Source organism: Rutilus rutilus (assembly GCF_951802725.1).
Source record: "Rutilus rutilus genome assembly, chromosome: 17".
Lineage (NCBI taxonomy): Eukaryota > Metazoa > Chordata > Actinopteri > Cypriniformes > Leuciscidae > Rutilus > Rutilus rutilus.
The window spans coordinates 21,816,070-21,828,435 of NC_140230.1; the positions used below are offsets into that span (position 1 = coordinate 21,816,070).

At 37.4% G+C, this 12,366-nt stretch overlaps 1 protein-coding gene across 3 annotated transcripts in view; it reads left to right on the forward strand.

Annotated features, from left to right (window-relative positions):
- Positions 1 to 11,769, forward strand: part of invs (inversin) — a 28,739-nt gene extending 16,970 nt beyond the window's left edge. For 2 of the 3 annotated variants that reach the window (XM_084385035.1, XM_084385037.1), the window contains 8 exons: positions 1,201 to 1,430; positions 1,572 to 1,678; positions 3,908 to 4,117; positions 5,419 to 5,648; positions 6,505 to 7,207; positions 8,906 to 9,111; positions 10,617 to 10,721; positions 11,114 to 11,769. In XM_084385035.1, the coding sequence (XP_084241161.1) occupies positions 1,201 to 1,430; positions 1,572 to 1,678; positions 3,908 to 4,117; positions 5,419 to 5,648; positions 6,505 to 7,207; positions 8,906 to 9,111; positions 10,617 to 10,721; positions 11,114 to 11,232 (1,910 nt within the window). In that variant the 3' untranslated portion in view covers positions 11,233 to 11,769. Of the gene's footprint in view, positions 1 to 1,200; positions 1,431 to 1,571; positions 1,679 to 3,907; positions 4,118 to 5,418; positions 5,649 to 6,504; positions 7,208 to 8,691; positions 8,854 to 8,905; positions 9,112 to 10,616; positions 10,722 to 11,113 lie in introns of those variants that run through there. The other variant, XM_084385036.1, reaches the window with a different exon arrangement.
- The last annotated feature ends 597 nt before the right edge of the window (positions 11,770 to 12,366 follow it).

Below are 12,366 nucleotides of genomic sequence, written 5' to 3' on the forward strand. Positions count from 1 at the left end.
TTATCATTTAAATGAACACACTCTCTACATTATGAAAACTAGTAAAACAAGAAAACGTCTCGCAACAATTAAAACAGTGAAATTCCTAATAGTAATTTCAATAATTCCAAATTACATTCATGTTTTTCTATTAAGACAACAGCAAAAAAGAAAGAAAAAAAGAAGAGATTATCACACATAGTGCATTTATTCCACAACCACAATCACAAGCAATATAGTTGAGATCCGTGTTTGGATTTAATATAGTTCATCACTTAAGGTTTGATGTCAGATTTAGTCGTAGGCTCGCAGTAAATAGCACAAGCGGTGAAGGAGCATAGACTGACTCACTTTCATTTGAGGCAGAATAAAGTCTAAACTCCATACACAGCATACTACTCTTAATGTTTGATAAAGGTTATACGAGTAGTATAATAGTATGTAGTTCTGAATTCAGCATGTGTTTTCAGACAATCCATGCTTTTTCCACAGTGTAGAGAGAGCGCTTGGTTGCCACATTGCAAAGATTAAGTAAAACACTAGACAGAAAATGTATTATTTTAAGAGAAAAGCTCTGATTGGGGTCTTAAAATCTGGCAACTGCAAGCATGAAATGACAAAAAATGAAGAGGGATTTTGGTGAAGTTGTTATTTTTGTCTTTTTTCGTCAACTATATTCCATGTTGATATAGTCAGTTATCGTTTAACGACGTTTGTGTTGTCTCGTTTTAGTCATGCAAAAAAGGTCGTTGACGAACATTTTTCTTCATAAATTTCGATAACAAAATTAACACTGGTTCCAAGTCTGTCTAAAATAATTAGTTAAATTGTTTTTGCCCACTTTTATCTATTTTATAAAAAAAAAATATTTGATGAACATTGGTGTATTTTTTCACATTGATATTATGATTCTGTCTTTATTCCATCATGAGCTGCTTTTGATTCAATGGTCATGTTATTTAAACTTATAACATAAAAAAATTCAACGCAAGCAACCATTTTTGTAATTAAACAGTGTCTATTTTAGACACATGCATCACATTCCTTTCTAGACAGCTTCGTTCATCATAATTGGAGTGTTCTAGTTTTGCTAAGCATCGCTTGAGATGTTTTGCAAACTTCTTGTGGCACTTTGTTGGTGGAAATGTGTCTGATATCTCTGTTTAAAATGCACCAGTTCCCAGAGTGCTAATGGTAAATCTGCAACTTGAATATGTTTAGGAGGGGCACGTGTTGATCTGGTAGACATAGACGGTCACTCTGCTCTGCACTGGGCGGCTCTGGGCGGTAATGCAGAGGTATGTGAGGTGCTGATGGAGAACGGGATCAGTCCTAACCTGCAGGACCACGCTGGACGAACTCCCCTGCAGTGTGCGGCATATGCCGGTTACATCAACTGCATGGCCTTGCTCATTCAGCATGATGCAGATCCCAATATCCAGGACAAGGAGGTATGATTGTAAAGCAAGCCCAAAGCCAACACTGAGAACATGTACTGGCCATTACCCATGAGCGCCCTGCTTGAGATTTGAAAAAGAGAGAGACTGAAAAATAACAAGAAGTCTAATTTTTGTGTACGCTTATGTGTTAAGGGGAGAACCGCGCTCCACTGGTCCTGTAATAACGGTTATCTGGATGCTGTGAAGCTGCTTTTGGGGTGTGGGACATTCCCCAACCATATGGAGCACACCGAGGAGAGGTAACAAACATTCACACATGCACACAGTTCTTGTGGTGTGTGTGGCCTAGTGGTTACAGATCAGATTCTTGCTCTAATTCTTGCTATACAGTTCTTATTTAAACCATTCAAATGTTTGGGGTTAGTAAGAAATTAATACTTTTATTCCGCAAGGATGCAATAAATGTTTCAAAATTGAGAGAACTCTTTGTAAAACTATAAATGTCTTTACGATTTCAAAGAAATGCTGTTCTTTGGAACTGTAGCTCAAACAGTAGAGCGTTGGCGCTTGCAACGCCAAGGTCATGGGTTCGATTCCCAGGGAAAGCAAGAACTGATAAGACCGTAAATGTGTACCTTGAAATGCAATGTAAGTCGCTTTGGATAAAAGCGTCTGCCAAATGCAAAATATTATAAATGTAACTTTATATTCATCAAAGAATCCTGAAAATATTTTTTTATTATGGTTTCCACAAAAATATTAAGCAGCACAACAGTTTTTAACATTGATAATAATAAGAAATCAGCATATTAGAATGATTCCTGAAGGATCATGTGACACTGAAGATAGCAATACAAACCACGCCCCTGCAAGTTACACCTCCCGCGAAGAAACAAGCGTGGATGTCACTGACTAAAACAATCTTTTGAAGTAAACAATTTTAGCTTTTATGTATGAAAGGTTTGTAAGGCTAGCTTATATTGCTTTCAAATCTTATGAAGTATGAAATAACAGCTATTTGTAAAACATAAAATAAATGATACAATCAAATTAATAAAGTCGCAGGGTAATTATATCTAAAAACCTACCCCCAATTAACCCTAAATCTACCCCTTCCATAAAATGTAAATTTACTGTAGAGTTTCATTGTTAAAATACTTTAAAAACTGAGAAAAACAAACAGGATGACTTGCGGCACCTGGTGATCTTTGCAATACGATCTGTATGCCTTCACTAGGTGGCGATAGTGAAGCTTAGTGAATATCTGTGCTAGTGACAACGGCTGCGTCCGAAATCGCATACTCTCTTGAGTAGGTACTTATTTTGAATGAGTAATTACTTCACGACCGCTAAAAAAGTATGTTCTATATAGTTGGAATGTGTCTAGTTTGAATGTAATCTGGACATACTACATTTGCCATGTTGCCCTTATAACGTGTCCTACCAGCATCAGTTACGTCGCTTCACTGCCATTCACAAATCCTCTCCCGTGGCCTCATGGGATAGTAAAATGTCCATCGTATGCATGCATCAGAATCTCACGTGAAAAAGTAGGTCATCCGGGTACGTTTTGCCTACTCTTTTATGAGTACTGTGAAATCGGACATACTTCTTTTGTCACATTCTGATTTTCATCTACTATATAGTAGGGAAGTATGCAATTTTGGATGCAACCAGCATCAGCGATTCCATGAGGGGCTCTGATGTCATCCCGAATGGCAAGTAACTTGTAGAACTGCAGGAAGCAGTTAGCCTGACTACATTTAAGTGTAGCCTGACTACAGACTTCTTACTTCCGCTCAATTTCATTTCGCTTCTGTACTCAGTCTGAGACAGCGTAATAGCTTTCCGTTTTCCTCCGGCCTGAAAACAGCCGGCCAATCAACGAACAGAGGGCGGGCTGAGAGCCGTGACGTAGACACTGATTGTACCGTGGATGCGTAGATTTACTTCACATAATCTGCAAAAGTCGTTCACAGCCATGTTCACTCCGGTATTTCGCTCAATGGTTTTGTTTTGGCATCATACTACATGTGTTTACAGTGGAAGTTAGATGCAGCTGAGCATGCGCATAACACACGCCATAACCAAACGTTATGTGATTGGCTTACGGGAACCAATGATTTTAAACTTCAGACAAGCGCCTCCCCGCGAGAAAGAAAACGCTTTTCAATTATGCCATGCGAGACTCTGTCTACGAAGCAAAGCGAAGTAGCAGAGTTTGGTATTACCAGGCTAGGAAGCAGTCAGGCATACTTGGAAAACTCAGCTTTGCCCTCAAAGGAATAAATTACATTTAAAAATATATTTAAATAAAAAACTTTTTTTAGTTGCAGTAATATTTTACAGTATTACTATGTTTTTACTGTATTTTTGAGCAAATAAATGCACCCTTGGTGAGCAAGACTTCTTTCAGAAACATAAAATATCTTACTAACCCCAAACTTGCTATATAAATGTTAAATATAATATCATTTTTTGGGAGTCCGTGGCATCAAAAAGTTTTAAACCCTGTGTTAAATGACTAGGTACACTCCTCTAGACTATGCCCTGCTGGGGGAGCATCAGGAACTGACCCAGTTTCTATTGGAGCATGGAGCTCTGTCCATCGCCGCCATCCAGGATATCGCCGCCTCATCCATCCAGGCTCTTTACAAAGGCTACAAGGTCCGACGGGCCTTCAAAGAACGCAAGAAGCTCCTCATGAGACATGAGCAACTACGCAAGGACGCTGCAAAGTAAGACTCTCGTAAACACACATAGGTTATTCTGCAGTGAAGAGAAAGAGATAAATGGTGGGGTGCAAATATTCTCTTACCCACAATCCAGTGCTGATTGATGTGGCTTGGCTGATCTGTGGAGCTGACATGGAATGTTTGCATGAATATAATACGTGTTGTTTAATTATGTGTGTTTGCTCTGAACCAGCTCATCTATCTACCTGCCTGCTGAGGAATATGAGCATCAATTTCTTGCTGTCAATAATGGAAATAGATGAGACGATAGAGAGAGAAAGAGCGCAAGAGAGATTCACTCATTCTCCCTGCTTTTCTGTTAATTGGGCAACACTCAGCCACTCAACAGCTTGACATTTAGAGTCTGTCAGCTCTGAGGATGAATGAATACACACATACACAGATTGGAATATGCTCTTCTCTTTTCCAGGCTCTGCATACTCGCATTAACATACATCCTCTAAACTTGTTTGCGTAGTCCGACTCTCTAACCGTCTGTCTTTTATCTGTGTTATTCCGCCCGCAGTCTATCCATCTACTCATTCGTTTTTGTTTCCTGCTAGGCAAAGGTGTTCGAAACTATGGAGGGATGTGTAATGCTGTCCTGTTGAACTCAGATATTGACTTGAAAGAGATATCGTACCAATCAATAATCAGAACAAAAAGCATATGAAAGATTAATAATTTATCAGACTCTAAAAACCTTAAATGAACTTAATGAAAATGGGTTGTACGTACACTGGCGTTCCAAATATTTTTTTAATATTTTTGAAAGAAGTTTCTTATGCTCACCAAGGCTGCATTTATTTGATCATACAGGAAAAAATGTAATATTGTGAAATATTATTACAATTTAAAATATCTATTATTTAGATTTTAAAGTGTAATTCCTATTATTCCTGTGATGGCAAAGCTGAATTTTCAGCATCATTACTCCAGTCTTTAGTGTCACATGATCCTTCAGAAATCATTCTAATATGCCAATTTGCTGCCTAAGAAACATTTATTTTGACAATGTAAAAGTATTACTGTCACTTTTGATGCACTTTAATGCGTCCTTGCTGAATAAAAGTATTAATTAAAAATATATCTTTTTAAATCTGATCCCAAACTTTTGTACGGTAGTTTAAGTGTATTAGAATATTTGCAATGACAACCATAACCAGATACTTGACCTAGAACTGACAGCCAGCAGCAAGCGTCACAACAAACATTAAATAAATGATCCAGGACAGTCATCATCAACAGGATAAATATGTGTCAAGTCAATAAATGTGTGTTGTGTGTGTTTTTTGTTTCTCTAGGAAGAGGGAGGAGGAACGCAGACGTGAGGCAGAGCAGCAGCTCTCATTGGCTGAGGCGGATCACAAGCAGCGCGTGTCATTGGCTGCAGTCGGAGTGGAAAAACTTTCACTGGATGAAACGGGGCAGAGGTTTAAAGATCCAGTGGCGGTGAAAGGACACAAGCACAAAAAGTCCACCAGTGCTCATAACATTCATTCACAGAGCAGGAGAGAGAAACAACATAGAACTGGTGAGTTTAGTTTATGAATAAAAAGCAAGGAATAACATGCTGACCTTGAATGCACATTCATTTGTCAATAAATTTGTATTTTTAAACATTTTATTAAAAATATCGATCTGATAATTATTTTCACATTATGGCTGCTAACCAATAAACGGCCAATAATAAAAATCCTGTAATATTGATTTCAAATTCATAAAATAAAAAATATGATCATCCTCTTGTGAGGGACCTCAATCCTAAAATGTAAAAGGCAGCTATATATTTTCATGTATAAAGACCCAATTTATACTGTGGAAAATTAGTATTCTAAATATATGTCAAATATTTATTTGAAAGTCTTTAGTTTTTATTACATTAGATTATTTCACTTTTTTCTACTCACTATAATACTGCACTTTTAGGTATATCATTTATTTATTTACTTATTTTATATATTTTTCAATTGGTTATTTATTTTTATTAATAATTTTAAGATGCTATGTCATAAAGAAGTCAATTCGCGTATACTTAATACCTGCGTTCAGCCAGTTGTGTGGAAGAATTAGAGCATTTATGTACATATAGTTAAGGTTTATATCTTGATTTATTTATTTACTTTGATTTAAGTATCTATATGTATTATTTATTTCAACGTTACAATGTTTATTAAAAGACAACAAAGATGTCTCACTCTCTCATTTACCGCTACGTTTTTAAACGGCTTACATATGCTTTGTTTGTTTTTCTGAAAATCAGTCAACACTTTCGCACATTTGTCCATCAATCAGAATCAAGCATTAAGCAGCACCATAATAATAACAAATAATCTTCTGTTGTGCCACCTAATTGGCATCTCTAACGAATTGCTCTGTTTCTCTGTCAGAGCGCAGAACGAGAGAGGCCAAAACACCAGACACTACTCTCCCCCCTGTGACCTCTGGCCTCACGGTGACCCCTCTGAGTACCAAGAAGTGTTCAGGCACTGTAGAGGAGGTGTGTGGGATAGAGACGTGTGGCCTAGACACATGCGTATCAGTGGAATGTGGATCCACACATGAGCGCCGATCCCCCGCTGGGTCCAGTCGACCAGGCAGTGCCAAACTGGTCCACACAGGAGCCCATGTAGCACCAGGCCACATGGAGACCACCACAACCCCCAAATCAGCAATACATACCAGACCCAGGACTATAGCTGCCCACTCAAAACCAGCGGCCCAGTCTACACTAGGTTCCACAGAGGCACCGACAGACGGCATCTATAGATCGACGTCCAAGGGGAACAAGCCAGCATCAGACCACAAACCCACAGGAACCCAGCAATATAACTTCTCCAACTCCCCCTCAGGAACAACCTCTGTCACTCGACAAAAAGAGAGACGGGCAGAAAGAGAGATGGACAGAGAAAAGGATAAAAGATCAAGGACTGAGGGACAGAAAGAGACTGGCAGAGAGAAACAGGAGATGGACAAAGAGAGATGGATGAGCAGAACAAGAAAAAAGCAACAGGACAAAGAGAAGGAAATGAAGGGAGACAGCATCCGTTGTAAAAACCAGGCGGCCGTTGTGATACAGAGAGCATGGAGGAGGTACTGATGTTTTTTTTCTTCCTCTATTTCTCTACTACAATAAATACTTGATTCTGATTGGCCAATCACAACATTTTAAACTCAAATATTTTTGTGTTTGGCAACTGTCCCTGGAAACTAGTCTCCTTTTCGTCAGTCGGAATAAATCCAATCCCATTTCAGATTCTGAAAGGTCTGTTTATATGAACCCTAAAAGTTGCAATCTGATTTACATTTCCGTTTACATGTGCATTACATGTATTCCAAACTAAAGTTAGTGTCCAGTCGGCGCGTTCAGAACCGAAAAAAGCCATTGCGATGTTGTCACCAGAGCTACTGTGAGTATAATTGTACATTTTGCCTTGATGACATATCTAAAAATTAAAGCTGGCATTAAGTAACTATTATTAAAGTAAGCACATATTAAAGCAACCCTGTAGTCAATAATTGTATCCCTTAAATCTCATCTTTGATCACCAAAATGACATATTTAAAAAAAAAAATGCCTTAAAAAAGCTTGAATCTAACTCTACACCCTTGCCTCATTTAGTATACGCGGTTCTATGAATATGCAAATTAGCCCCGGCTCCATCACATCAGCTCAGAGATCCACTCGTTGACGAAACACCAGCGATTTTAAACTGAGTTTTGGAGACTGTCTTTGGTTCACTGCAGTTTTAAAGTGAAAATGCCCAGCAATGGTGTTGAATTATGAGTTTGCAAATGGTTTGTCTTAAAGCATATTGAAAACATCACATAGACATATAAATAACATTAAAACAGTTTCGCCACAGGGGGACTTTAAGTAAATATTCAGTCTCATCCACTGGCCAGTTCGTAAGACATGAGACGTTACATTATACACGTTTGTATGACGTAAAATGTATGTAAACATATGCATCATGTGCAAATTTGAGAAAATAATCAGATTCAAGCGTTTACATGCTTCATTTTTTCCTGTTGATCGGATTATTTGTGGTCTACAACACCCCTTTCAATCTGATCGAAATTTCATTCGGATCAAGCTTAATCTAAACAATTGAGGTGTCTATGTGAAGGCTTTTTCGTCTGATTGAGCCGCCAATATGATTATAAACGGATTATTTGGATGCATGTAAACGTAGCTAGCTACGTCTTCTCTCATATCTCATCTCTACAATTAATATTTTACACATATTTATAATACTAATTTTTCACAGTATAAATTGGATTTTTATACATGACAATATACATAAAATGTAAATGTATTTATTTGTTTACAAATAAATGGACAATAAATTAAGTTCAAAACATTAACTGTTTAAATCAACTTTTCCTCTTAATCAACTCAGAAAGTCTGCAGATTCCATATGTGTCTGCTCATATGTTGCCCACATGTTCCTTGTTTGAGTTGTGGCATGGCTTTGTGCCCACCAGTACATCAACACCTCTGAGGGGAGGTCACCAGAATAGGCCTCTTATTTATTTGTGTGTGTGTGTGTGTGTGTGTGTGTGTGTGTGTGTAGGGAGTGTAATGCAGGCCCATGAGTGCACTTTCTTTTAATGGCTTTACTAAAATAATGGGATTCAGAGTACAAAGAAGGTATATGCACATTCTTCAAGTCCTTTTTTATGAACAGTAATGTGGTTTGCTCGTTTGATTTTACATCTTTAATATGCTGTCGCTGCATTTGCTGGTGCGTATGTGCTTGTGAAAGCGTAACATGTTTTTCCATTCAGGTCTTGTATTCGGGGTCGTCTTCGTAAGGTACTGTGCAGGACTGTGAAAGGGGCGGAGTCTGCTGAAGTAACAGCCCTGTTGATTCAGTTATTGTGGGAGTGGCCTATAGCTCATGACCACACCCACCATAAAACTTCTTCTGAAGTTCAAGCTGCTCCTACCAGGAACGCTGGGAAAAAAAGCTCTGTGCTCCAAAATATCTATGGTGAGTGTTATATTACTGTCCACTAGGATAAACCAATTAATATCACAGTTTTAATCATGTTAGGAATGACATGTAGGTACACATTAAAGAGTTTGTTCATTTTCCCAGCCATAATTTGCATATTATATAAATGGATAGCCGTTCAAAAGTTTGGGATCGGTACGATTTTTTTATGTTTTTAAAAGAAGTCTCTTATCCTCACCTAGGCTGCATTTATTTGATTAAAAATACAGAAAAATACAGTAATATCCGTGAAATATTAATACAAATTTAAATAACTGTTTTCTATTGGAATATATTTTAAAATGTAATTTATTCCTGTGATGGTAAAGCTGAATTTTCAGCATCATTACTCCAGTCTTCAGTGTCACATGATCCTTCAGAAATCATTTTAATATGCTAATTTGCTGGTCAAGAAACATTTATTATTATTATAAATGTTGAAAACGGTTGAATAATTTTTTTTTTCAGGATTCTTTGATGAATAGAAAGTTAAAACAGAAAATAAAAACAGCATTTATTTGAAATGGAAAGCATTTTTTTTTTTTTAAGAAATTAATATTTGTATTCAGCAAGGATGCATTAAAATAGTCAAAAGTGACAGTAAAGACATTTATAATGATACAAAAGATTATTTTTCAAACAAATGCTGTTCTTTTGAACTTTCCCTCTATCAAAGAATCCTGAAAAAAAGTATCACTGTTTCTACAAAAATGTTAAGCAGCACAACTATTTTTATCATTGATAATATTAACAAATCTTTCATGAGCAACAAATCAGCATATAAGAATGATTTCAAAAGGTCATGTGACACTATTTAAGATATCATTTTATTTATAACCATATGCCTGATCGCTTGTAAAAGTAATTGGATACCTTTCCTTAAATAGCGTCATGATTTGAGTTATGATTCCTGTCCGTGGCATAAGTTACGTTTAAAAGTAGGCCAAGCATCACTAATAAGTTTATTACAGTGGGGTGTTATGTTTTATGTGACGTTCCAACACAGACACACACCGTCACCCCTCCCTCCTTTCATATCAGTTGATAAGGTGGAGTTTCGACCCAGTTAACGCAACTGACCTTCAGCAGACATGAACAGGTGATGATGGCTGAGCAGGCCAGAGACGCTTTCATTCTCAAACACACGCGCACACGTACACACACACACACACGGACACTCGTTCCCCTCCCCGCTCCTCCCTGACAGTCACAGCGCTTTGAAAAGTTCATTGCTGTCAGGCGGAATGTCGAGCTGTCTCCTCTCGCTCACAAACGCAAACCTCCCTCCCCTCGTCCTGCCCGCCGCTGCCAGATGGACACGCGCTCACACACACCTGCACGTTTGATACCAAACTGTCCAATTCTTGTTATTCTAACAGCTCTAGTATCAGTCGCGAGTCGTGGCGTTAACGTGGAGATATTGATCCATTCAAGTAAAAAAAAAAAAAAAGTGCATGTGACCACATCTAAAGCAATAAACACTGCTGTTATTTTTGTTCTAGGTGGCGCCCCGTCCAAAAGAGGGCACTCTCTCCGGGCTGCAGTGCTTAAACCACAGAGCCAAAGCCAAGTGCTGCTGGACCTGTCACTCAAAACAAACAAACAGTGTGAGTAGAGTACTGGGGTTTATAATCACTGCTTGTGTTCTTTTCAGCAGCCATTACTCCAATCTTTAGTGTCCTTCAGAAATCATTCTTATGATGCTGATTTGGTGCTCAAGAAACATTTCTTATTATTATCAATGTCGAAAACTGCTTAATATTTGAAGCGTTTGTGGAAACCGTGATACACCACCAAATCCGTTTTGTCGAATCAGTGTTACCCGTCAATGTCTGTTGTCATTGGAACGTCTGAGAAGTGACATACTGTAATCTGGTGTTTGTCTCGGTGTAGTGTGGATTGGCCTAATGAGACTTCTTTCAAAAACATTTAAAAAAAAAATCATAATTATTCCAAATGTTTGACTGATAGCATGTGTGTGTGCTTTCTTTATCCACAGTGAGTGCCGTCGACTGTGTGAGCCTGGTGGATTCCTTAACTCAGGCAAAGCAATACTCTTACCATCTACGCCCATCCAGTACTGGCAGTCAAAGCAGTCAGAACAGAACTAAGAACTAACACCACACAATGGACCCCAACATGTGGTTTTTTTACAGGAACTAAATCTCTTTAAGAGACACAGGGATTATATGCACTTAAACTCATTTGATGTCTATTTAAACTATTGCATGAGGTACAGTGAACTCGCATGGTCCGTGTCTGGGTTTACATATGAAATCTGCAGTATCACCTTGATTATTGCAGAGGTTAAAACCACAAACACAACAAATGTATTAGATAACCTTTCATTCTGTCAACAACAGGTCATATACCTGTCGTAAGGGTGACCACCTGCATGGGAGACCACTGAGTGTACATTAAAGATGTCACAAGGCTGTTGAACTGCCCCTCTCTTTGAAACATACTCATATTTTCAGCCCATTTCTGATATTGTCACAGATCTAGGCATTGTATTCTTATACTCTATCGCCAGCCCTATTTTTGAGTGGGTTGGATTATTAATACATTTTATTCATCATTTTAAATCATTGTACTCTGTGTATTTTTTTTTTTTTTACTATTGATGTATTATTGTAAATAAATTTTGTAAAAGTGAAGATACCTCAATTTATGTGTTAAGAAGGGAAAGATTTTGCTAGAATCATCTTACTGCACAGACTTTGTTCTTAATCCTGAGAGCAATAATTACGCTAGCGTTCAAAAGTTTGAGGTTGGTGAGATAAATTTTATGTTTTTGAAACACTCACCAAGGATGTATTTATTTTAACAAGGAATACAGTAAGATTTTAAAAACTATTAAAAAAGTTTTCTATTTTAATAGTTTAAAATGCTATTTTTGTCACATGATCGTTCAGAAATTGTTCTAATATATTTGGTTAACATTTTTTCTTATTATCAATGTTGAAAACAGCTGTGCTGTTTAATATTTTTGTAAAAACTGATCATTTTTTTCAGGATTCTTTGATGAATAGAACGTTAAAAAGTACAACAGTTATTTGAAGTATTTTATAACAATACAAATATCACTTTTGATCAATTTAATGCATCTTTGATGAATATAAGTATTCATTTATTTGGAAGAAAAAAAACTTGCTGACCCCAAACTTTTGAACATAGTGTTCCCATTTTTAAATTCAGAATTCTTTAAGAAACTTTAAAACAGCAGCTGTTTGTATGTTCCAGTTGCTTTGA